We start from the raw sequence: 27,388 nt of genomic DNA on the forward strand, positions 1-27,388 counted from the left end.
AAATGCACATATGTATTACTTTTGTGCAAACTTTGAATAATATCAGTCAGGGCATGATTGTGTAAATCATAGCTCTTCACACAAAATGGCCACCTGGCTGTGATATTGGAACAGATGACAACATAATTTGACATGCATATACAATAGTGTGTTGTACATAAACGAAATTTGAGACAAATCAGTCCAGTCATGTCCGAAAAACAGTTCTGGACAGACAGATGCATCAATGCATGCAACCCAATCTATAAGTCCCCTGTCCGGACTCAGTATGGTGGGGACAAACATTTGAACCTTCTGAACCGAACACTAGACGTCGAAAGTAATTCTGGCAAGAAAGTTAAGTGTAACTCAATACATCTACTACAGCTCTCCACTTTATTATTCCAGGAAGAAATGACGGACTGAAAACTGTCAAAGATACTACAGTTTCAAACTTATATCAGTGTTTATCAACTGCCTGTGATCATACATGCCACGAAAATTGCGTGAAGTAATTCTGAGAAAAACTTACGCATTAGGATAAAAGAATCATTGTAAGTGACATGACAGCCACATGATTCATGACAAAAGCTGTTACAACATTGAAATTAGTCAAGCAATATGTGACAGTGAGGGTACATCAATAAGTCATTGTTTTGGATAGGAAACCTGTAAAAGTATGGAAGTGTCAAAAACAAACTTACCATTTCTAGTCTCATAATATTGACACAATCTTTGAGAATAACACTTGGTGCTCCCAGTAGTCTTCCAAATGCAGTCAAGGCATTAGCTTTGAATGGTGGACATACAACCTAAAGTGAAAACAATTGATCAGAATTCTTGCTTTGTGATGCTGTGTAAACCTTCAACAACTTTGACTAGTTCTTGAACCACCATTGATAGAGTTGAAGACTAGTTCTTGAACCACCATTGATAGAGTTGAAGATTTAGCTAACAGTTTTAGCCACCGACTTTTTCATTATGTGAATAATTAGAAGTACGGTATATTGCCAGGTTGAAATATTACTAAATAAATACACACCTTGTTAATTAGACAATAACAAAGGAAAACCTGACATTTTACAACAGTAAGAAGTAAGAATGTTTTATGGTTTGCTTTAGAACAGCAGAGCACAAAATTCCATTTCTCCATGAAGTTTGTTTTGCTTTGTTTAGCTTCAAGACTTACTTTTGATGGTATTGTGTTATTCTTCTGTCATAGAAATTTGAATGGCTCATTGTAGCAATCGAAAGGTGTAATGTTCACAATTGGTCACCGTAGCAATTAAATGGCGTAATATTCACAATTGCTAACTGTAGCAATTAAATGGCGTAATATTCACAATTGCTAACTGTAGCAATTAAATGCGTAATATTCACAATTGCTAACTGTAGCAATTAAATGGCGTAATATTCACAATTGCTAACTGTAGCAATTAAATGGCGTAATATTCACAATTGCTAACTGTAGCAATTAAATGGCGTAATATTCACAATTGCTAACTGTAGCAATTAAATGGCGTAATATTCACAATTGCTAACTGTAGCAATTAAATGGCGTAATATTCACAATTGCTAACTGTAGCAATTAAATGGCGTAATATTCACAATTTCTCATTGTAGCAATTGAATGGCGTAATATTCACAATTGCCACTGTAGCAATTAAATGGCGTAATATTCACAGTTGCTAACTGTAGCAATTGAGCGTTACACAGAGTACCCTAAAACAGCCATGAATAGCCTTACCTTGGTTTCAAAGAATTTTTCCAAAACTTGTAGTTCTTCTTGTGACCAGTTTTCTTTGGTATCTGTCAATGTAAAAAGATTGAAATTGCCAATTCTTCTTGCTCTTTGCATGATTTCATCTTGAATTTTGTCTACTTCTTTTTTGAAGTTCTTAACAACAATGACAAATCTACAGTACAAAAGAACACACTTGATGAATATCATATCCAAAATATACTTTTTATATATTAAATTACCAAAAAAATCTTGAAAAATTACACGAATATTCATTGTCATTCTGATTGGAAGGTACATATACACATCACATTTACAATTAAAAGATGTGAAAGTGTGCACTTCAACATCAATTATGCCAATGTTTCTGTAAATGCTGGAATTTTCCAGTCAATAAGCTATTTACAAAGTGTTCAATTTCAATTGATCAATTTAAATACTGACAAGTTTAATACAATTGACTGTAAAAAGTATTATCATAATTGGCAATGTGATTCAAGTTGAACAATGTGTGAAAATACTACAGATATTCCGGAGAAATTCCATAAATTTTCACTTTTTACTACAATTAGAAAGCTTTGCAATTAGAATATTCCGACACTGAAAGTAGCAGGAGCATTACTAAGTTCATTTGGCTGTACTGTTTGACCATCAGTTATGCTCATTTGCATATTTGCAGCTCATAAGGTAGTTGTCTACTACCTTATGAGCTGCTAACGAGGTATTTGGTCAGGGCGATAAGCCCCCGCGTCGGTGATCGGCAGAACAAATTAATGAAGGGGATTGGGGAGGGCAATTAACAGATATAGACTGTTTTCTTTGAAATACTGTACACAGATATACACAGATAGCTAGGGTAACGTAATAGGCACACACTAGACACAGGTAAGGCTTGTATAATGAAAAATAAAAGTTTAATGCAAGACATTTATTGATCATATTCATAACTTCTAGATGAATACTGCTCGCGAGACTCTGTGCCTACACACTAGCCAGCCGTTGGATCACTGCCATGACCGTGCACAGGATCTCTCAATACGTCCCTATGTGTAGATCTGCATGGCAGGGCTGTGTGTTACCGGTGGTGGTGGGAGGCCGTGTAATGCCGTAACACACAGCCCTGCCATGCAGAGCTACCCTATGTGTAGCCGTGCAATTTTCCTGCCAAATGCCGCGAAAACCTGCTTGTTTTGTCTATTGTGTCCTCTCATTTGACTTTTTCTTGCCACGTATTACTTGAAGAAGTAAGAAAAGGTAATCAACAGTGGGTCGTGGGCCAAGTCGTCCCGTGGCTGGTACGCTGTGGGACCAGATTCTCTTATATCGGTGTACGTCAACGCGGTGACCTTCTCCCTTTATCGAAGCAACAGCATCTCCCGTGTCCTGCTCTGGCTTGCCGATCATGGTCTTGAGTGTAACTTTTGTTTTAGGCATTGTGCTATTTGCTGGTCTACATATATATACAATGTTGATCATTTCAGCGATGTATTTTTACTGTACTGCACATAGCATTGTGTACAACCAGCATGACTGCACGCGATCAAACCCATTTGTCCACTGTGACTGCGAGCAGTAAACTCAGCGACATAATGTGCCAAGTGTAGTGTCTCAATGTTCGTAGCCTTACATGAGTTTATAAATAGAAATACACCTCTGAAGTTCGTTTCCGATCTTAATATTTTACTATTGCATTATGTTGAGTCTTACAAAGGCGTTAACAAAGTGAGGGACCGCTCCCATCTCCCTCCGATTGAAGGTGAGAAGACTATGATGTTTACAAACATTTATGTTTATCAACATAAATATCGCGCACACGCAGCTTGACCACCACTGCGCTTTAAGCTTGACCAGACTTGTACTACTACTACCTCCACCATAATTTGTGAAGATTTTTTCAATAATGTGAGGCTATGATCCTAAACAGTACAAAAATGTCTTATAATTATTATTTCAATAATTACCCCACCTCTCAATCTCAATGCTATCATTCGTACCATTTGACAGCAGTGTGCGAAATTAACGACGGTCTGACAGTCCGAGACCGACAGATATCTCGTCGGGCCGAAAGTTTTCAGCAACATGTCGGTCCTTATGACCGACTGAAATTTGGAATAAATGATGAAAATTTCTCCGTCAAGACCTGTAAAAGATGCAGATGATGACTGACTCTGAATCATGTGATTCAGACTTGAATGCCATGCATCTATCTATGTTTTCCATCATGGGAGTGCAGGGCAACAGGGGATATTGATCGCACTTCGTGTCCTGGTAGTGGGGAATTTGATCTCTATGGTACGCCAGACTGGGGATGGGGAGTTGACAATGTTGCAACATAGTAATTTTTTTCTTGCGACTTTTTGCATTTACGAAGAGTCTAATCCCTCCGATCGACGCGCATAGCATGGTGCAGCTGATTACATTCAGATCAGTATGATTATGTCCATGAATGCAGATTCTAGCAATGAATGAATTGATTTTGGTGCAATAATGCGACACAATATTATAATAATACTCGTCTAGTGAGTGTAACCCTGGTAATGTTAACATATCTGTGTCATATATGATAACAACACCCAGTATCACTTCACTAGTTCTACACTTTAAGTGTTCGGACTTTACATGTACATAAAGTACATAATACAGCCCTTTGTTTTATCAAACTGACTCAGTTTTCTTTGATTTGATTTTCCATTGAAGCGTTCAAAACACAAACTGTTCATAGAAGAGTTTAAGAAAAAAATCTACTAAGAGAACAATGATGTTGACTAATCATATTTGGTTTTGAACATGGGGTTTTGAACTACGCCCGATACAAGGACTAGATGTTACACGACAGCCCAATTGTGCTACTTGCAGTCGACAATCAAGTTCACGTTTCGCTGCGTTTGTTTGTGGACCGCTAGAACATCTTGCTTGCTCGTTGGTCTTTAACCAAAGTTCACAAGGCCGACTGTTACCACGATATATCGACGCGATAATAAGTATACATTTTATAAAACAGAGCGGCCTTATCATAACAGTTTTGTCGAGTTGCACGATCCGTCGTGTATACTCTCTGAGGCCGAGAGTAGGGCTTCAAATTGTTTCGATGTATACCGGCACCATTTTACGACAGGCATGCAAACTCACCGTCATCCTTGGCTGTAGGCCTAAATGTCGCAAAAATACGTCTTTTAAGATTTTACGGTGTCGATGGTTTTCAGCAGTATCGAGTGTCTGTCAATTTTTTCAGAGTCATTTTAATAACTTTAAGCTTTCAAAGGGCGATGAGACCCAGCAATCGCTCAGGCAAAACTTTTCGATCAGAAAATATGCATTCATTTCCTCGAGTGGCGTTTGCCATTCATGTTGTCTGCAATTTCTATAATCGAGAAAAGTTACGATACTTGTCCTTTTAATTAAAAGTATAACTTCATCTGTTTCTTCATGAATGCAACAGAGGCCACATTTAAGCATATTTATTTTTTGAAAAATGTTGAAAGTAATGCATATGTCATATCAAAATACATACCAAGTATTTTCTCCCTTCTGTTTAAAAAAGACGCAGTAATCAATGTTTGCATAAAAATTATTCATACACATATGACTGTTTTCAAGGTACCAAGTTATTCACTCACTCTTCTACCACTTGCGTTGGCTAATTTCAGAAGTGATTTTCAGCTTGCCAACCATTTTCAAATCAAAATATCACATGCCCTGGTGTAGTGTACATTTGTACACAGCAATGTAGAGAACACCATTCCCCATTGAAAGTCATGAGAGAGAAATTTTCTCGCTTTCATCAGCCACATGTAGCCAGTGCATGAGCCTGTATTCCCCGGCCCCTGGGTGTTTGACATCATTTTATAGTCCGAGAGTGGGGGATTTGACATGGCTAGAAAAAATGTCAAATTCTTCTGTGGTAGAAAACATTGATAAATGTGTGCGCATGACAATGAGGAAGATGAGGGCTGTGATCTATTTCAGATTCCAGATCATGTTGATGAATCATGATTCATTGTCATTCACCTACACTATTCTGCATCTATGTGAACAATAGTCCTTTTGAGTGAATACTTACTGACTCTATTGATAAAAGGACATGAAAAATTAAATATTACAACATTCAAAAGCATAGTATTGGTGGAGAAGTTGACTTTAATGGTCGTTAACAACTGCATTTATTGAGGACCGGCAGTTTTCTGTAAGGACCTGAAGCTTTGGCTTGGTGCAGGCCCTTATGACCTGAAGCTATTTTCTCTTAATTTCGCACACTGTTTGACAGTTACACAAGTCATCGTTGATGACACAGTCCCCACTTGTTAATGGGTACTTCAATTATAAGTCCTAAGAGAGGATAGAGTCCTCTTCATTAATTAGGTCTGTGATAAAAATACTGCGATACAGATGGCGCTCAATGGCCAAGAATGAGTTCCATGGTGGTGAAAACATAAAACCAATGTAGGCCGCCATCCTAATTACAAAAGGTCATTAAATAAGGAAATTAGTTATTAATCGACAGGATGTTGCCAAACATTGTTGCATACTATCCTGACACTGACAGATTATCACCGGTACCACATTTCATAAAGTTTGATGCAGTATTTATAACACTGTGAGATCAACATCTGTACCAAATTTGACACAGTATTTGTGGACATATCACTCTAATTAGGAAAGTTCATTACATAAGTCATTACAAATTAATTAACATGACACTGATAAATGTCTTTTTTGCTGTTAAAGCAATGTAAGCTTAACATCTATACCAAATTTCATGAAATTTGATGCACTATTTCCTGACATATCAGCCTAATTATGAAACTTAAGTAATTGACATGATACTGCTACATGCCGTGAAACAAATTAATGTGCATATGTATGACATGGGTCAATATCCTTGTACCAACTTTGAGTGATACTGGTGGAAATATGTCTGAGTTATGGCTCTGTACATGAAAAAATCGTAACAAAATGGCCACCTCGCAGCAATATTTGATCTTGATCTCAACATGCATATGTATGACATAAGTCAATGTCCATGTACAAACTTTGAATAAAATCGGTTGAGACTTGCCAGAGTTATGGCTCTCGACATAAAAAAACCATAACAAAATGGCCGCCATGTGGCCATATTGCATCATATTGTGAAACAAATCCACATCCATATGGATAACGTAAGTCAATGTCCTTGTACCAACTTTGAATAAAATCGGTTGAGACGGGCCTGATTTATGGCTAAGGACATGAAAAAATTGTAACAAAATGGCTGCCATGCGGCCGTATTGGATCATATCATGAAACAAATTGACGTCAATACGTATGACATGGGGTAATGACCTTGTACCAACTTTGAATAAAATCGGTTGAGATATGCCTAAGTTATGGCTCCGTACATCAAAAATAGTGTCAATGACACTTTGCTCCCATTTTACAGAGATACTAAGTACTAGTACACACATGACATTGCATTCTAATTGCAAGTCCGAATTAATTTTATACCCCAGCAATATGAAATGCTCCATCTCATAATGACTTTTACACATCTGACAGAAAACAACCCTAGGATCAAGACTATCATGTTTTACAGCAATCCAACAAATACTTTGGGAGAAAATGATTTTTTGACAAAAATGGGAAAAATTGCCCAAAAATTACAAATATGAAAATTTCACCACAATTTGAACAAATCTGACAAAGGCCAACCCTAGGATCATACATACAAGTTTTCAAGGCAATGGGATGAGCGCTTTCAGAAAAGAAGATTTTTTTGACAAAATCCAGGAAAATCGCCTAAAAAATACAACTTTCAAAATTTCACCACAATTTGAAGAAATGTAACTTAAGTCACTATAAAGAGCCTGCATACCAAGTTTCAACCAAATCTGGCCAGTGGTTACAGAGTTTTAGCAATTTGCAGGATTTTTCCTTTTTTCCCCTTCATTTGCATATTTTTGACTTTGACATGTTTATTTCAACAAATTCACATCTCCACCCCTGGGTGCACCTGTCCACCAAATACTAAGATGGTAGGTGCTGCGATTTAGGAGTTTTTAATGTGGACGGACATACATCCGCATATACTAACTAACATACATACATACATACATACAGACAGACAAACAGATAGACATGCATACATGCATACATTTATTTTTACAGCTTTTAACCTCCAACAGCCAACCAACTTGTCAATATCAGCTTGTTCAACTTGATACTACTGCTTATAATAATATAAACGAGAGTCAGTTACATTCTAATTAAAGTAAACAAGACTTGCTTATCAAGTATATCTGTCAGGTTATAAAGAATCTTAAGCTGGATAATCAGTATTTTCATCCTATTAACAAAGCACATTTTAACTTTCAAATTAACATTGCAAGTAAGTTCTGTTGAATAAGTTTAGCCTGTAGGTACTCAGAGAAAGCACACAGAAGAGTCAAATGTTTGCAACTTAAGAAGTTCAAGGTCATCAAAAGCATTATAAGGATCATGTAACATTTTCATTGAACTGTATGCACAGATTGCATAAGTGCTATAAATAGCATATGAGAAATCTTACAGCATAGCTTTACCATAAAAACCCTATCACTTTGACCACACACTTAATTGACCATTCTATTTTTTTCCTCAAAAAGTAATTTTATTTTATCCTTACCAAGTCAACAATAAATGGAAATTGGAACTTTATCTCTATTTATTTGACCAATCTATCATGACAAACTATTATGAGCAATTTCTTTTAGATACACAATATATGATTGTTCAGAATATGTCAAAGTTGGGATTCAGGAAAGTTGCCTTTACATGTTTTAATCCTCCAAGATGGTAAGCATTTCATTATGAACTCTCAAAAAAGTCGAACTTTCTAATAATTCTACACTAAAATTATTTGGCTTTGTTGATTTCCTAATTATTCAATTATTTAAAATCATATTAATTATTTTTTTCTGGGTGAATTGATAGGGTTTACACTGTACAAGAGTTACATACAATGTAAGTCAAATTCAGTTAAAACATCAATTACCGTCTAACATTGCATCATTCCCATAAATAGCACCTCAGCCTGGAACAGCACAATCATAATCTGCTCATTCACACAGGCAGTACTTGACTTTGAATGAATGACCTACTACATTTCACCTATGTATCAAATTTGAAAGCATGACAAAAAGTACCACAAATTTGCAAATTTCGCCTTGAGTTCACAGAGTATTGAGTTCATAGAGTCATCTTCAGGTCACTCCTAGGAACCTGCACACCCAATTAGAAAGTAATGGCATACACAGTTTCAAAGAAGATTTTTTAACCAAAAATGGCAAAAATTGCCCAAAAATACAAATATGCAAATTTTGCCACACTTTTGTAGAATTCTATTTTGAGTTATCACAAGGCACCTGCACGCCAAATTTTAAAGCGATCCGACCATTGGTTTAAGAGAAAAAGATTTTTTACTAAAATGGCGAAAAAAGAAAGAAAAAAATTCATTAAAAATAGAAAGCATCAAATATTGACATCAAATCTATATGTTTAAATGAGTTTGGCCTAAGGTACCTAAAACCCAAATATGACAATGATCAGATGAGTAGTTACTGAGTTATTGATTTTTGACCATTTTCGCCCTTTTTTCTACCTCATTTGCATATTTATGAGACTAAAAAGTTCATTATAACAACGGCACATCTACACCATATATGGCATCACTACACGAAAATTCAGCTTAATACGTGCTGCGGTTCGTGAGTTTTTGCGTTGGACGGACAGACATCCCACATACATACATATATACATACATACATAAAGACAGACATCTCACATACAGACTTTTTTCAACCATATAACCTCCCAATTGCCATATATGTATGGCAAATGGGAGCTAAAAATTGTAACAAAATACCGTCAATGACGCTGTACCTTCTCTAATGTGTGGCCAGGTCAGGTAATTGGTTGTTGGCATGGAGTTGTTGGTAAGTAGTTGATGATGTAGGGGCATGAGGTGGGATATGGACCCAAAGAACCAAAAGATGATTAAATACATCAATCAAAAAAATTCTAAGCTACAGTATAAACTGCCTAAAGATAGTTCAAGTGGAAAAAAGTTAAACAATTCAGAAATAAGAATTAACAGTCCAAAATAGTAATGACGCACTTCCTTACTGACCTGAGTGCATGTGAAATACACAACCTGGCATCTGTAAATTAAATGTATACCAAGTGATCATTTCCAGTCACTTTTAACTGTTTTTAATGGATTTTCCAAAGAGTCCTGTGGAAATGATGAAAAACGCCTATCTGGTCTTGTGTTTGTATAACATCATGGCTGATAATTGTCATAGTATTGAAAAAAAATTGAAAGTGAAGAAATTACTGTTTTTAATAGGCATATTTTCCTTGAAATACATGACCGTGTAAAGAATATATGCTAAAAGTGTTTAAAAGTAAATTTCTTTTCAAAAAATGATTTAATCTGTGACCAAAGGATTTTTATTCTTTGAGTTTACAAATTCAAACATTGCAATTTGTTCAATCATCTTGTGCAGTGCAAAATTTATAAAATGACTGAAAAACAAAAAAAATTGGCAGAATTACAGTCTATGTGATGTAAAATTATGGGTTGACATCACGATAACTGTTAATCTGTTTGAAGTACTAATATACTATAATTTAAAAAAGAAAAATTCATGCAGAAACGGTAAAATATATTGTCAGCAATGTAGTGTTAATTTTGACTTTACATCAAAATATGCCTTTGCTGGATACCAAATATATAAGGCGAAATATCAGCCATGTTCAGCAAAATCCACACAACAGCATTGATCCTTTTCTAATTTGATTTGATTTGCTTATGTTATCCTTGTATGACAGTCAGTACAATATGGAACTTGAACACAACACAGTGAATAAGTATGCTGTAAATGAAATGGTGTGGCTGCATCCACATGCAGCAATAGGAGTGCCTTTGTCTCTCACCCCTCATTTCCAACCTGTCCCATCCCTGAAAAAATAGTTTGGTCTTATATTTATAATGTTAATAATTTCTGTATTTTTTAAAATGTGCGCATCTCAAAACTTTTGATCATAAACATTTTCATTGTTTTTTATAGCTGACCAATCAGTTAACCTGTTTATTTTGAATATTTGCGCATTTTTCCTCAGTATTTGACATTTTCTGAATACCATCTTATTCAGTTTGTCATTTTCTAAAAGTTTAAATGCTCCATTGTGTGGTCAAGCTTTCCACAAGCATCAAATGTGGTACTTCATATAGGAGGGTCTGCCTCTAGAGGGCGGGCATCATGAACACTCCTGTGTTTGTTGGTTAATTCCTCCACGTAAACTTCTGATTGTACTGTAAACATTGAACATGGCCGACGTCCGATTTTCCTGTCTAAAACTTTCACTCATTTTCGTTCATATGACTCTGAAACTCCAGGAAACGATTGGGAAGAAAGAGTTATCTTGAAATATTGAGGTACTCGCCGATATTTTGCAAAATTTAATGAGAAAAAATGCAAGGAAAATGCCGACAGGCTTACACAATGACCGTTTTCAGACTCGGAGGCATATGATCATCTGCAGATTATGCAACAGGCCCATATCACGTGAGGCCATGAGGGGATATCCACGCAACTCAGTACCAAACACTAGCGCACACAGAGTGAGCAAACACAAAGTGAGTACCCCTAACGTCAGCTCAGTAGTCTGTAATAGATCGTAGTCAACTAAGAACCTTGGAGAAAGGCTTAACACTGTGGCTATGCCGCTAAGTCCCTTTTGATTTTTGTCACAGCTCAAATCATTCTCCTGCACCTCAACCTGAACCATGAACACCCCCATCAGTTTATGATATGACCCATCACATTGGCATGACGTCAACGGATCTTGACAGACGGAAGTATTGACAGACGGAAGTTCTTGACAGCAGCATACTGGTTTTCAACTCTAATACCTTCTCTGTCTATAAATAGACACGAGAAGGTAAAAATGGCCACATGGCAGCCATATTGGATTGTATCACAAAACATATCAAAGTGCATATGCATAACATAGGTCAAAGTCCTTGTACCAAGTTTGAATAAAATCGGTTGAGACGGGCCTGATTTATGGCTAAGGACATGAAAAAATTGTAACAAAATGGCTGCTATGCGGCCATATTGGATCATGTCGTAAAACAAATTGACGTGCATATGTATGAAATAGGTCAATGTCCTTGTATCAACTTTCAATAACATCGGTTTAAACTTGTCTGAGTTATGGCTTTGTACATGAAAAATAAAATAAACGGCTGCACGGCGGCCATATTGGATCGTATCGCAAAACAAATTGACATGCATATGTATGACATATGAAGTAATCCTTGTACTAAGTTTGAATTAAATCGCTCCAGGTATCTCTGAGATACCTGCGTGAACGGACAGACGTACGGACGCACTGACATGACCAAACCTATAAGTCCCCCCCCCCCAGATGGTGTCTATGGGGACAAACAAAACATTAATATCTCTCATAGAATGTGCTTCAGGGAGAAATATTCAGACTCTCAAATTTTTTACAATATAATAATCTTTTGTTATACCACTTGTTGGGGCTCATTTTGAAACTCACGGAGTAAATAAAGTTTTCACTAGCTTAATTGTTTGAAAATCACAAAATATGTTTTAGAGTTAACACACGGATTGTGGCCATCTTGACTTTTGAGTGTCGGTAAACATTGTGTAATTTTTTTTTCCAGTACCAAAATTTGCACTATGACCCCTGATTTTTACTCTTGATTTGGTAAGAGAATGGTTGAAATTTTCCTAAAGGAAAGTTTTGAAAGGAAACTCAGAGCAATTTGTTGGTACAGAAAACACAACAGCACTGATAACTTTGTAGGGGTATGTTTAAACTAGAATCAATTCTGCAATGTACTTACCTGGTTTGGGTGTCAATTTGAGATGTAAAGTTTGCAGTGTGTTAGGATTGAGACTAACTCTGCATTGTAAAGATTCAACATTGAACTGGATAACTCCTGGCTCATTTGATGTGGCTGATTGTAACTAATGCAAAGTCAAGTAAAAAAAGAAACATTGTAAAAGTTTCCCACAACATCCTTGTATACAGGGCTGCAATATCATCAACATTTTAATAACGCGTAGGATTCCACAATAAGGCCCTTGTAGATTTTCACATAAACATTTTTATTTTGAAACAAACTTTTCGATCTGGAGAGGGAGATTCTTCTCAAAACTTTATGAACAGATGGTTTGCACATATTTATCCTGAGTGTCTAGGTCTCTTCTTTATCAGTAGTATGAGAATTCAATGTTTTGTACATTCTGTGCAAATGAAGTAAAAGGCTAACTCTCCTAAGGTCCATTTTAGGCTACAGTAACTGTATTTGGGGAGAATAATTAAGACTAGTTTAACCCTTTCACCATCATGGTTTGTCCCAAATCCATTGTTTTCTATGGTAAAGTTGGACCTGTATACAGGGAACTGGGGTAAAAGGGTCATAACTGTCAAGGCTAAGATGGATTTATACTTACAGAATCATCTGTCTGAATAACTCGATGCAAGTGTCTCTTCATGAACACAGAACCTAAGAATCGTTCCATGGGACAACACATGTATGATGATGGGCCACCTATGACCCCAGGTGGTGGCGATGGCGTGAATAAACTGTGCAAAGCTTCATGGGATAGCAGTGTTGGTATTGATGCTGCCCAGGATCTTTGTGGCAATATTCTGAATGGCGGACTGGTAAGAGCTGAAAAAGTGACATGACAATAACCAATCAGCGTGCTTCAAAATTTAATTGACACATCATGGATACAAGAAAGTTATCTCTGGTGCAAGAATATTTTACATATTACATGTACTTGTATTGGCCTGATGCCAGACATTTCCAAGTTGACTCACAGAGTTGGTGAGTTAGAGGGTACAAAGTAGCCTATTCCTGTTGACAATAGTACATGCAGTGAAGAGTTGGGTTTAAAAATCCTACATATCATTTTAACTATAAATCTGCTTTCCAAACATTCTGATGATACTCAGGAACTAGACAGTGTGGTGTTGTGGTGTTTGTAAAGAAGACAATGAATAATTGATTCAATTGACCACATGGTAACACTGACACTGACAGACAGGAAAGACTCACCTGCAGGAAGTAAAGAAGTGGCTCCACCTGGTGAGTGCATCATAGGGTTACCAGGGGAATGGACCATACCAAGCCGAGCTACAGGGGAGGGACCTGGTAGGGAGGGACTACCAGGCCAATTCCGAGTACCAGGAGAAGGCATAGTAATTCCAATATTTGGGTATGGTGAGCCTCCTTCAAGACCTACAACATGGATAAAGATATCAATTAAGTGTTAGAGAATTTCAGATAAGAGCATAAAGTGAAGTGATGTATCAAGTTATTGTCAATGCAATGATCGACAGTTCTCACCTGTATGACCTATAAATGGACTTGGTGAAGCATTATGAACAAATGAACTTGGTGATGGTACATGAACTGCACTACTAGGTGAACTTGCCATCAAAAGGTTTCCTACAATTGTAAACAAGAGTAATTTTCAGTTTGATTTTGTAAGGAAACCTAGTAAATGTGAAAGCCACTGGCAACAAATGCAGTGATTCAAGTCATTTGGGGAGCATTAAACATCTTTGAATTGTCTACAAAGATTAATATTTGCTTTTGATGGGAAAAATGGTAAAACTTTATTAATTATTAGCCATGGCAAGTCTCCTTAAACATTTAAGACAAATAATTTAGTATATCATAGTATATGCACATTTATCTGGAAAATTAGCATGATTCAAGGAAAGTTACAAGTGTTAATGGTCTTTGGAATGCAATGTTTCCAAATATTGAGCAATAAAATTATACACAATGGAGGTTGTACATGTAAGCGGTGATTAGATTAACCACAATACCTCCTCTGTAACTGGTTGAAATAAACAGTATTTGTCACTATGTTTCTGGAAGTTGTTACAAGAGATCTAATCACAGCATAAGTTGTACAGTTGGATATAAATGAGAAGTTCTGTATATTCACTTCTTCTACAATTTATCCATGATATTCAGCAATCATAAAATCCTACATAGCTCATAAAAGAATTTGTTGTAACCCGGGCTGAACTATTTCCTTTTTGTTGTAACTAGCTGGTATGTTTGTTGTGTCTTGGACTTCTCAAGGGCATCAATATCACAGTCATCAAATTGCATGGTGAATAAAACAAGTCTGAGTTTTACCTGGTGAAGGAGTTCCTATCATTGGAGATGGGGTGATACCACTTGAGATAGAGGGGGGAGATGCTAATGGATATGCACTAGCTCCAGGTGATGAACCATACTGCTGACCTTGTGATACGACTGAACCATGTGGTGATGCAGGGGTTGCAGGATTACTTGGTGGGGTCATTGGATGTGCAAATCCCCCTGCCCTAGAAATGGGAGATGCTGTGGATACCTGTGTCATAATTGTTTCTATGGTATCCAATCTGATTGGTGATGGAGGATCATCGTCTTCACTGATGGAACGACGTCTGGGATGCGTAACACTGTCATCAACAAACAGCGTCAGAAAAGACTGAAAAATTAGAAAAATTGAAAATTTTATTTTAATAATGGCTCTGACAATATACAGATAATACAGATAATGAACAACTGAACATAGTACCATTGTATTAACATTTTTCATCATATCCTTTTTTTGTAACCCAGCTTGTGATTTCATTGTGATGGTAGGATTCAGCCAACTATGATTTCACTAAGTCAACTATCACTTAGTTTCAAAGCAATAGGACGAGTGTTTTCAGAGAAGTAGAAACTGCCCAAAAGTGCAAATTTCACCAAAATTTATAACACCTTTCAATCCAATCTGACCTCTGTTTAGAAAAGTTTTAACAATTTGCAGGATCTTTCTTTTCACCTCCATTGCATATTTTTCACACTGACATGATCATTGTACAAAGTCACATCTCCACCCATGGGTGCACCTGTACACCAAATACAAGGATGGTAGCTAGGTGCTGTGGTTTTAAAGGTTAAAGTTTAAAGGACATACATACAGAAATACAGATGCTGCTGACTGACCATATAAAAGCTGTGTTTGGTATAATATATATATATATATATATATATATATATATATATATATATATATATATATATATATATATATATATATATATATATATATATATATATATATATATATATATAGAGATAGAGAGAGAGAGAGAGAGAGAGAGACACACACACACACACTATATATATATATATATATATATATATATATATATATATATATATATATGTATATATAATATATAGAGAGAGAGAGAGAGAGACACACACACACATGTATGTATATATATATATATATATATAGAGAGAGAGAGAGAGAGAGAGAGAGAGAGAGAGAGAGAGAGAGAGAGAGAGAGAGAGAGAGAGAGACACACACACACACACACACGCACGCAAAAACTGAGCTGAAAATCATTGGCTGTTGAGGCACATGTACATTACTACCTGAAAACTACGCTTTTGTGGCAACATGATGGCGACACCATTTGACTTGCATCAAGAATAATTGCTACTGTACATGCTCCCTGGCTTCATCTGTGCTCAGGCAATAATATGACAGAACCCCATGGCCTGGAGGGTGCTTTATGGCGTTCCGAAGGTATTTCCTGAGGGATACGGTGTATTCTGCCACCAGTACTTTTCAGAGTGAAGTAAGGAAAAGTACATGCAGAATACACTGTATTCAAGGGAAATACCTTCGGAACGCCATAAAGCACCCTCCAAGGCCAATGGGGTGCTGTTATTATTACACGTTCCACAATTTTGTCGATCGCCGTCGAAAAAAACAGCTAATCGTGACACGGCCTGATTGCACATAGATTCTATATAGTGCGCATTGATATGCTGTCAACGAACTTTTCATAAGCTGTGAGCTCATTGATTGGCTAAGGAAACTTCTACTATGTATATGCACATATTTTGATGCAGCGTACCAAGTTCACTCTACATCACTGTATTTCCATCTCGACTAAGACTACAAAAACAGACACAAACAAGTCATCGTTGATAACGGATCGCAGGTCCTCGGAGAGCAAGGATAGAGTCCTGTTCATTAACTGGGTCTGTGATTAAAAATACAGCATTACAGATGAGGCTTAATGGCCAAGATGAGCTCCATGGTAGTGAAAACGTATATTACCAATCTGGGCCGCCATCCTAATTACAAAAATACCGTCAAGGACAGTGTGCTCACATTCAGTTTGAATTGGACCGTTCAAGAAATATTTCAACAAGAAAAACAAGAATGACAAAAGCAATAAGGTCTGCAACTTAGGTACTAGAGGTAATCTTTAGGAACATGCATATCATCTTCTATAGCAATAGGACAAGCAGATCCTACATACACAAGCAAATGTCAACTAATTTGCATAATTTAGCGTGAAATAATTTCTTAACCATGGTTTTCTATGTAAACATTATTTAATGGCACGTGACCTGTTTTCAAAATGCTTTGCAGTTGGCAAAACATGTAAAATATTTTGCTGAAAGCAAGCAATTAGTAAAATATTTAAAAGCAGTGATAATTAGCTCAGTCAAAAGTTAAATTAATTAGAAAAGTCTCAAAGTTTTTGAGAAAATGCTAAAAAAATAGAGGGACTATATATACTCTGTCTATGAAAATACATTTCGCTGCCAACAGATTGGCAATCTGTGGTACATACAGCGCGTTTCACCTAGGTACCGCAACTCAGCGTATGAGACGGACAGAATCCACGTACAAAACACACGATTAGCTGGGTATCACGGACACATTTCAAAGCCACCGACTTGTCGATTAATTACAGTAAACCAGCAGGGGGCAGCTGCTGTCTAGACTGAGAGATAAACAGTTGACTAGACTTGATCTACAATGTAACTGTTTCTTTTACAATTTCAGCTAAGAGTTCAAGAGGTGAAGGTATTCTCAACAGAAACTAACTGAAAAGCCACACATTGTAGATCAAGTGTCTCTCTCAGTCTAGCCAGAGCGGCTGCCCCATGCTGGTTTACTGTAATTAATCAATGAGTCGGTGACGTGACTGTCAAATACCCAAGCTAATCGTGTGTTTTGTACGTGGATTGTGTCCGTCTCATAGGCTGAGTTGCTGTAGCTAGGTGAAACGCACTGTATGTAATAATATGTTATTATCATTCTAGGAGGAGACAAATAATCATTTATAATTTCACCAATAGTATCATCTTTTCATGTTGTCATGACTATTTCTTTGTGAGACACACATAATGATTGTGTACAGTCACCGATGGCACCGAGACCAGTTCCACATGGTGTTTGCCATATCAATGTGAGATGCAAAGAGCAGTCATAGACCTACTTCTTACAAACACTTAAATGCTGACACACAGCATGGTTGAATTAGGAGTAGAATAGTAAATAAAAACTTTCTTGATAATCTTGACATAAAGCAGTATAGTTGAATTCATCGAGACGGAATTGTATTACCTTGAGTCCAGGGGTCGGTGTGAATGCTTCTACTACTTTGCTGATGTCAAACAGACTATAAGCTCCATCTGTACGTAAAAATACATTATACTGCACTCAGTGTTTTAACTTTCACACGATGTGAATTTCAATACCTGCTTCATGACCTGACATTCTGACAGTTTCACAAGTTTCAGTATGCTATAGTCAGCCATGATATGAATTTTGTCTCTAGCACTTTTATGTCAACTTATCTTACACTGAACTGTCGTCTCTTTCCTTGCTATGAGTAGTATGAGTAATTAAATATTCACATGCCAAAAAAAACCCCAACAACACTTGTATTTCAACAACTACATAGCTTATGGCCAATTGAAGTTCTTAGGATAATGTATGTGTTCTGTAGAATAGATACAAACACAGTGAGTTACTGATAGCAAATCAGACTACTATGTGTGCACCACATGTAGCAAATATCCGATTCTTACCTCGTATTGCAATCATGTTCTTGCCTTTACACTGGATGTCAAGACAATATCTGATACAGTGTTGAGGAATGTTACATTGACGAGCTTTCTAGAAGACAGCATTTGCAATGTTTGAATGGGAAAATGCCAATGACATGTATTGCAGGATTGTTGCCTGTATTGAACAAAATGAAACTTACTCAACACAGAAAAAAAGTACATGATGTACATGAAACCATCCCACACAACTTTGCTTGGCTTAAGATAGAATGCACCATAGCAACAGATATTTGATCAATATTATGGTCTATCACATGTGAAGGCAAATTTGAAGCTCATAGAGTAACAAGAGTAATCAACGGCTGATTTCAAAAATGTAATGTTTTCATCATAAAGTTAACCCTAATTTTTATTCTGGATTTCAAAACGAAAAGGTCAATTCCAAAGCTTGAACTTCCTTAAAGCCGCACTTTTCAATCCCAGGTTCTCGCATTAGTGGAGTTCTCCTCCCAGTCAAACACATGGCCAGTATGATGTTTGATTTCTATAACATTAATTACACAAACTGATCTCAACCTTTTGTCATATTTTGCTCATCCTGTAAACAGAGTTTATGCAAGCTTTTGATTGACGGTCGGTTCAAATAGCCAACGGTCATTGATTCCCCACTACAAACGCTCGAATTTCCTAAAAAATTGTCTTTCAGTGGCGTTAGACTTTGAATATAACCACAGAGTTTGATCGGCAGCAACTTCACGCTGACCGCTTGGCAGTCTGTCTGTGTTTTTGCGGCCGAGGAAAACTAAAAAGTGGCATTTTCTTGAGCGTGTGCCCGTGTGTTGCATGTTTGGTGTCCACTTACACAGTGAACGCCGCCATACCTTGGCGTCCTTTTAAAGGGAGGCTCCTACTTTAATATGTCAAGCTTTATAGAACTTAGTTTTCATCAACTGTTAAGAACTGATGGTAAAGTTTGAACATAATATTGTACCTCTCAATTTTGTAAATGTTCACCATAAATCAGGAAGGTCAATTTTCCTGTTTAAGTTGTTCCTGAACAGTGTATATAGAGGATACATGCTTCTAAATGCAATTCTAATGTGGGTTGATGACTGAGGCAATATACTAAATGTCTGCCAGGGTGCCAATGGTCTCTGAAAGTAACAATACATTAAAAAATGCCAGCATTACAAGGAATATGGAAATCACATATAATTAATTTAAACTAAACAATTCATCAAATGACTTATCATCTTAGGAAACTGACACTTGCCTCCAGATCTTTTCATGCAAAATATCAACTGTAGTTACATGAATTTTAAATGAAGAACAAGAGTTGAATTGTGAATTGGACAAAAAACCCACTGTGTTTGGTTTAATGAATAATGGAAACTGCTTAGAGTGATCAATACTCAAGACTACATAGATGACAGTGAATGACTGACGATTATAGTGTTTATTTTAGGTAGAATGCACCTCTAGGACAGATATTCAGACTCCATTTTTTACAGCACTTTTCTTTTTTACAGAACTTATTTACCACTTACGTGGGATCACTTTGAAGCTCTTGGAATAAATAAGATTTTCAGTTTTTTTTGTGAAAATCGAAAATGTAATTTTTTCCTATGGAATTAATACAGGAAGAGCATCTCTTTTGAATTTCAAATGTTGGGAAATTTAAGATAATTTGTTTTTCTAGTTCTAGAATTTTCATAATTGATTTTGAAAAAGAGTAATTAAAAGTTTCCTTGCAGAAAGTTTGAGCAAAGGTTTACGTTGTTCACTTATGAGGTGCATACTACATTTAAAGAAAAGAAGACATATTTCACTTACAGTTTGTAGTCCTAACATTGGTGACATCTGTAGTTTACATATGGCTTGTAGTGGACTCTGTGTATCATTAAGAACCTGCAGCATAGATTGAGAATCTTAGAATAAGTTGATCCGACTCTGACACTTCACTATAAAACCGCAATAAAATTATGGTAGAAGCATAGACGGCAGTAGTTCTGCTTTACTGTCAATGATACAAGCAAATATCCATTTTAGAGCTAGATGATTTTAAGTGTACTTGAATACATTGCTTTGTTTTGTCAGTGGGTAACAGCAAATGTCTTCACATTTTCATTAATCAGAAAATGGTATGACAATTCATCTTCCAGGATGCAATGAGCGATGCCTTCAATGTTTTTGACAAGTGATGTGTGGCTTGTCATACTGAAAAAAACTGTGAAGTTGTATAACCTGGATGATAAACTGATATAGGATATATAAAGCTGATATTTTCAGAAATGAATGAGCAAAATTATCTAACCTGTACAAGATAGGGAAGGTTGCCATGCTGGTTGAGTTCTTGTTCCAATTGAGCCAACACAAATGAATGACAGTTAGCAAGACTTGACGGACCAACTACACCAACACTCAAATGGAATCTTCCATCAGATGGCTGCCAATGGATAGTAACCTATCATATGCAAAACAAATGTTGATGTAAGTGATATGAAAAAATACTATGCAATTAAAATGAGTGTAATGACATACCTTGTGAACAAGTTGGTGAAGGGCCTGAAATAGATATGAATTCAGGAGGAGTCAAGTTGATTCTAAAAGCAAGATCCCCCAAAAAGTATTGTATTCAGGCAAAATGAGTTTAACAAGTCATCGCTGATGACACAGTCCCCGCTGGATTATAATTGACATACATATGCACATTTGCACTACAATACAATGTCTGTGTGCCAAGTTTGAACGAAGTCAGTTCAGGGATAGTTGAGTTATGGTTCAAAAACATGAAAAAATCACAACAAAACAGCTGCCCAGTGGCCATATTGGATCATATGGCAAAATAAATTGACAGGCATATATATATAGCATAGTACTTTATCTTTATACCAGCACTGAACGAAACCGGTTCAGGGATAGTTGAGTTATGGTTCAAAAACATGAAAATATAATTAAAAAACGGCCACCTGGCAGCCATATTGGATTGTATCGCAAAATAAATTGATGTGCATATATATGCCATAGTACTATATCTGTGTACCAACATTGAACGAAATTGGTTCAGGGATAGTTGAGTTATGGTTCAAAAACATGAAAAATTCCATCAAAATAGCTGCCTGATGCCCATATTAGATTGTATCACAAAATAAAATGACCTGCACAAATATGCCATAGTACTTTATCTTTGTACCGACACTGAACAAAATCGGTTCTGGGACAATGGCCATTTATTTGTAAAATCAGCATCTTTGTTCCAAATAATTTAACATCGCATTGCATTGAGTGTAGGCATGGAGGTACCAGAAGACCTCCATGCTGGTACATTGTTGCTTGTCCTGAGCATCGCATCCACCAGACTGTGTCAATTTTAGCTTTCTTTGTGAATCGGATTTCAGAAGTACCACTTTGTTTGGTTTACATATCATGCATATCAAATAGGACAATTGTCATCATATGTACCTGGTCAGCAGTATGCAGATACCTCAGCTGGCTTCAGAGGCTCAACCTGCCCAGCCTAGTTTTTACAGAATGTTGTTTTGGGCCTGGCATAGACACTTTAACTAAGTTTACAAAGTATGTCATTACTCATACATACCAAGTTTCAAGGCACATACCGAGTTTCAAGGCAATCAGACGAGCAATTTCAGAGAAAATGATTTTTGACCAAAAATGGGAAAAATGCCCCCAAAATACAAATATGAAAATTTCACTACAATTTGAAGACACTCAATGAAGGTTGCCTCCTGGTACATACATACCAAATTCAAAAGCAATCAGAATAGTTATTCAGAGAAAATGATTTTTCGCCCAAAATGCAAAAAATTGCCCCAAAAGTACAAACATGAAAATTTAACCACAATTTTAACAAATCTGACAGAAGTCAACCCTAGGATCAGAGAATATAAAATTTCAAGGCAATCCAATGAGAACTGTGGGAGAAAATTTTTGACCAAAAATGGGAAAAATTGCAAAAAGATTACAGATATGAAAATTTCACCATAATTTGAACAAATCTGACCGAGGCAAATCCTATGATCATGCATACCAGGTTTCAAAGCAATTGGACCTGCACCTTCAGAAAAGATTTTTTTACCAAAAATGGAGAAAATTGCCCAAAAATACAAATATAATAATTTCACAACAATTTGAACAAATCTAACTAAAAACCTGCATACCAAGTTTCAACCAAATCTGGCCTGCAATTTGCTGGATTTTCTCCTTTATAACCCATTTCCATATTTTTGACACTACCATGTTCATTTGAATAAGTTCACATCTCCACCCCATGTACACCAAATTACTTTGATGTAAGGTGCTGTGGTTTTGGAGTTTTTGATGTGGACGGACATACATCCACATGTACATATATACAGACATACAGATGCCACCGACTTTACCATATAGGCTCTCTTTGTTATACTGTATACGCATATACCAAACGTGAGCTAAAAATCACTGCAAGATAAAACCATATTACAAAGATCACTGCCAAAGTAAAACCACATTGTAAAGATCACTGCGCCAGCAATGGCCATGTTACAAAAGATCACTGCCAGCTACTACAACATTACAAAGATCACTGCCAGCTACAACCACATTATCAAGATCACTGCCAGCTACAGCTACACTGCAAGCTAAAACCATATTACAAAGATCACTGCCAGGTAAAACTACATTGTAAAGATCACTGTGCCAGCTATGACCATGTTACAAAAGATCACTGCCAGCTATTACAACATTATCAAGATCACTGCCAGCTACAACTACATTGCAAAGATCACTGCAAGCTACAACTACATTGCAAAGATCACTGCCAGCTACAACTACATTGCAAAGATCACTGCCAGCTACTACAACATTATCAAGATCACTGCCAGCTACAACTAGAACTCAGGGCTTTCAATTATAGCCGGTCACCGGCGGCAAATCGCCATCTGAGACAGGTCTTGCCGCTGGCTGTTTTCCCTATTCAAGGCCTGCAGTGATGATCTTTACACACGTTATGAATTCTTTCCTGTCCCAATTCTATCGTTGGCTGCGCTGTGCTATAGAGGCTCAGCCCCTAAGGCTCGTTGGTAGCCGATTTCTGATTGGTTTCAATTGGTACTGTCAAAAAGCTTTGCGTGTTCTGATTGGTTTTCGGACGTACAACGATCGATATGGTTACGAAAAGAACGACAGACATGTTGGATTCATAGGTCTAAAAAGACCCCGAGAGGCTTACACTACTAGCTCTGGATATAAAAGTAATGTTCATATTTGTAAATCATTTTATTTTCCTGAGGAATTTCAGTGATCGGGGGTTCAATCCATCAATGGTATAGAATGCAATGTAGATTTCACGCCGCGTCTGAGCAAAATGCCATAGCATTACGTGTATTTAGCGACTGGAATTTTTGATTTGTTTTCCTGTTTGCAGATCGTGAACACTCTTTACAATGAGTAAGAATCGTTTACTCAGTGCAAAAAAAAACTTTGTGGGGATTGACAAAATTTTTAGTGAGTTTTGACTACCACTGAAATTGTTTGCACCGAGCCGCCGTTCTATGAAATGTATTCTTAGTTACGGTAGTACATGCTGTGTACTGTGGTTGTTTCGAAGGCCCGAGAATTGAAGTTTGATAAATATTTACCGACATCCGAAATCTTTCCTCAAAAGCAAATATCGGTATTCCGATCCTTCAAAATCATTTACCATGACCAACATTTTTTTTAATGTTTAGGGCAATCACAAAATTTAGCTAGGCTTGACTATATACTTTCGCTGTATCTTGCACTTACGTCATGTATGGTGGTAAACCATGTTTTGAATATGGATATTGTAGTGAGCCTACCCACTTGGCAGGCGTGGGTTTCGACAAAACTCGGACTACTGTGAGGGATTTTAGAATAGATAGTCATCAGGAGAAAAGATTTGATCATTAACTTTCACGCGCAAGGATTTACTACGTAAATAAATCAACATATTCTCAATCTTGTCGATTGAGAGGCCGACGGACAACGAAGCCACGCAATTTCATTAGCGGATGTAAACTTGAGTATTGTAATTGTATGACGTAGCGTCTACTCAAATTGTCTCTGGTAATGGTCTCCTATTTACCCCATTACATTTGTAAATTTTCACACTGGAAATTCATAGCCGGTAACTCTGAGGAGAGGTCTTGAAAGAGACAAAATAAAATTACAGCAGTATCAACCAGACACAGATCGGAATTATTTGTCGTGACGTTATAACATCAGTTTTGCAGTGGGGACAAGATTTTTTTTAACTCTAATACGATTAGCTGTTTTTGAATGGGAACGTAATACAATTATTGAATTACTTTCTGCAGATGTTGTTTCTTAAGAAATAGTTTCTGCAGGTGTAGTTTTTAAAGCTACATCTGAAGAAATAGTTTTTGCAGATGTAGTCTCTGAAGCTACTGTTTCATCAGCCTGAGAATCACACAATATTGAGGTATTGTCAGCTGGTACTGCCATACAAGCCTTGGGCTTAGACGAGTACTCCAGTGATTCTAAATATGGTTCAGATTATGATCTTTATTAAGGTTGTAATTCAACAGAATTTGTATGCAAATAATAATAACCTGGTGTATCAATAAACATATAAACTCTGTAATACTTCTGTTTGTCTTTCATAATTTATTTCACAAGATCCAATTTCATGTTACTTTTGATAGGGCTTCAGTTATAATAAACTTGACAGTAAATTGCCCTAAAAAGTGCCACCACAGGCCACCAATTGAAGATGAATAATTAGAAAAGCTTCAGCTTCAGGAGGGGGACACCCCCCTCCTGGCCTCCCCCCGCGCACGCCTTGCTCCACTTGGCTCCGCACATGGCTGTACCCTCCTGTTCTTTCACTTGTACCCTTCTATTCTGAAAAACATTGACAGCCCTGAGAACTACATTGCAAAGATCACTGCCAGCTACAACCACATTACAAAGATCACTGCCAGCTACTACAACATTATCAAGATCACTGCCAGCTACAACTAGAACTGCATTGCAAAGATCACTGCCAGCTACTACAACATTATAAAGATCACTGCCAACTACAACTACATTGCAAAGATCACTGCCAGCTACAACCACATTACAAAGATCACTGCAAGCTACTACAACATTGCAAAGATCACTGCCAGCTACTAAAACATTATCAAGATCACTGCCAACTACAACTACATTGCAAAGATCACTGCCAGCTACAACTATATTGCAAAGATCACTGCCAGCTACTACAACATTACAAAGATCACTGCCAGCTACAACTATATTGCAAATATCACTGCCAGCTACAACTATATTGCAAAGATCACTGCCAGCTACAACTATATTGCAAAGATCACAGCCAGCTACTACAACATTACAAAGATCACTGCCAACTACAACTAAATTGCAAAGATCACTGCCAGCTACTACAACATTGCAAAGATCACTGCCAACTACAACCACATTACAAAGATCACAACCACATTACAAAGATCACTGCCAGCTACTACAACATTGCAAAGATCACTGCCAACTACAACCACATTACAAAGATCACAACCACATTACAAAGATCACTGCCAGCTACAACCACATTACAAAGATCACAACCACATTACAAAGATCACTGCCAGCTACAACTTCATTACAAAGATCGCTGCCAGCTACTACAACATTGCAAGGATCACTGCCAGCTACAACTATATTGCAAAGATACTGTCAGCTACTACAACATTGCAAAGATCACTGCCAGCTACAACTATATTGCAAAGATCACTGCCAGCTACAACTATACTGCAAAGATTACTACCAGCTACTACAACATTACAAAGATCACTGCCAACTACAACCACATTACAAAGATCACAACCACATTACAAAGGTCACTGCCAGCTACAACCACATTACAAAGATCACAACCACATTACAAAGATCACTGCCAGCTACAACTATATTGCAAAGATCACTGCCAGCTACAACTATACTGCAAAGATCACTGCCAGCTACAACTATATTGCAAAGATCACTGCCAGCTACAACTATATTGCAAAGATCACTGCCAGCTACAACTACATTACAAAGATCACTGCCAGCTACAACAACATTGCAAAGATCACTGCCAGCTACAACTATATTGCAAAGATCACTGCCAGCTACTACAACATTACAAAGATCACTGCCAACTACAACTAAATTGCAAAGATCACTGCCAGCTACTACAACATTGCAAAGATCACTGCCAACTACAACCACATTACAAAGATCACAACCACATTACAAAGATCACTGCCAGCTACAACCACATTACAAAGATCACAACCACATTACAAAGATCACAGCCAGCTACTACAACATTGCAAAGATCACTGCCAGCTACAACTATACTGCAAAGATCACTGCCAGCTACAACTATATTGCAAAGATCACTGCCAGCTACAACTATATTGCAAAGATCACTGCCAGCTACAACTATATTGCAAAGATCACTGCCAGCTACTACAACATTGCAAAGATCACTGCCAGCTACAACCACATTACAAAGATCACTGCCACATTACAAAGATCACTGCCATTTCAAAGACCACTGACAGATATGGCTATATTTCAAAGACCACTGCCAGCTATGGTCACATTTCAAAGACCACTGCCAGCTATGGCTATATTTCAAAGACCACTGCCAGCTATGGTCACATTTCAAAGACCACTGACAGATATGGCTATATTTCAAAGACCAC

At 37.0% G+C, this 27,388-nt stretch overlaps 1 protein-coding gene across 4 annotated transcripts in view; it reads right to left on the reverse strand.

The window, feature by feature from the left end:
- Positions 1 to 27,388, reverse strand: part of LOC139118329 (mediator of RNA polymerase II transcription subunit 14-like) — an 85,872-nt gene that overhangs the window by 5,722 nt on the left and 52,762 nt on the right. For 3 of the 4 annotated variants that reach the window (XM_070681592.1, XM_070681589.1, XM_070681588.1), the window contains 12 exons: positions 20,974 to 21,123; positions 20,493 to 20,567; positions 19,737 to 19,813; positions 18,681 to 18,730; positions 18,214 to 18,281; positions 14,937 to 15,273; positions 14,130 to 14,231; positions 13,839 to 14,021; positions 13,228 to 13,448; positions 12,615 to 12,738; positions 1,727 to 1,788; positions 684 to 791 (listed from right to left, as the gene is read on the reverse strand). In XM_070681592.1, coding sequence (XP_070537693.1) covers positions 684 to 791; positions 1,727 to 1,788; positions 12,615 to 12,738; positions 13,228 to 13,448; positions 13,839 to 14,021; positions 14,130 to 14,231; positions 14,937 to 15,273; positions 18,214 to 18,281; positions 18,681 to 18,730; positions 19,737 to 19,813; positions 20,493 to 20,567; positions 20,974 to 21,123 — 1,557 coding nt within the window. The remainder of the gene's footprint in view (positions 1 to 683; positions 792 to 1,726; positions 1,789 to 12,614; positions 12,739 to 13,227; positions 13,449 to 13,838; positions 14,022 to 14,129; positions 14,232 to 14,936; positions 15,274 to 18,213; positions 18,282 to 18,680; positions 18,731 to 19,736; positions 19,814 to 20,492; positions 20,568 to 20,973; positions 21,124 to 27,388) is intronic. The other variant, XM_070681590.1, reaches the window with a different exon arrangement.

The sequence above is a fragment of the Ptychodera flava genome, chromosome 19 (genome assembly GCF_041260155.1).
Source record: "Ptychodera flava strain L36383 chromosome 19, AS_Pfla_20210202, whole genome shotgun sequence".
NCBI lineage: Eukaryota > Metazoa > Hemichordata > Enteropneusta > Ptychoderidae > Ptychodera > Ptychodera flava.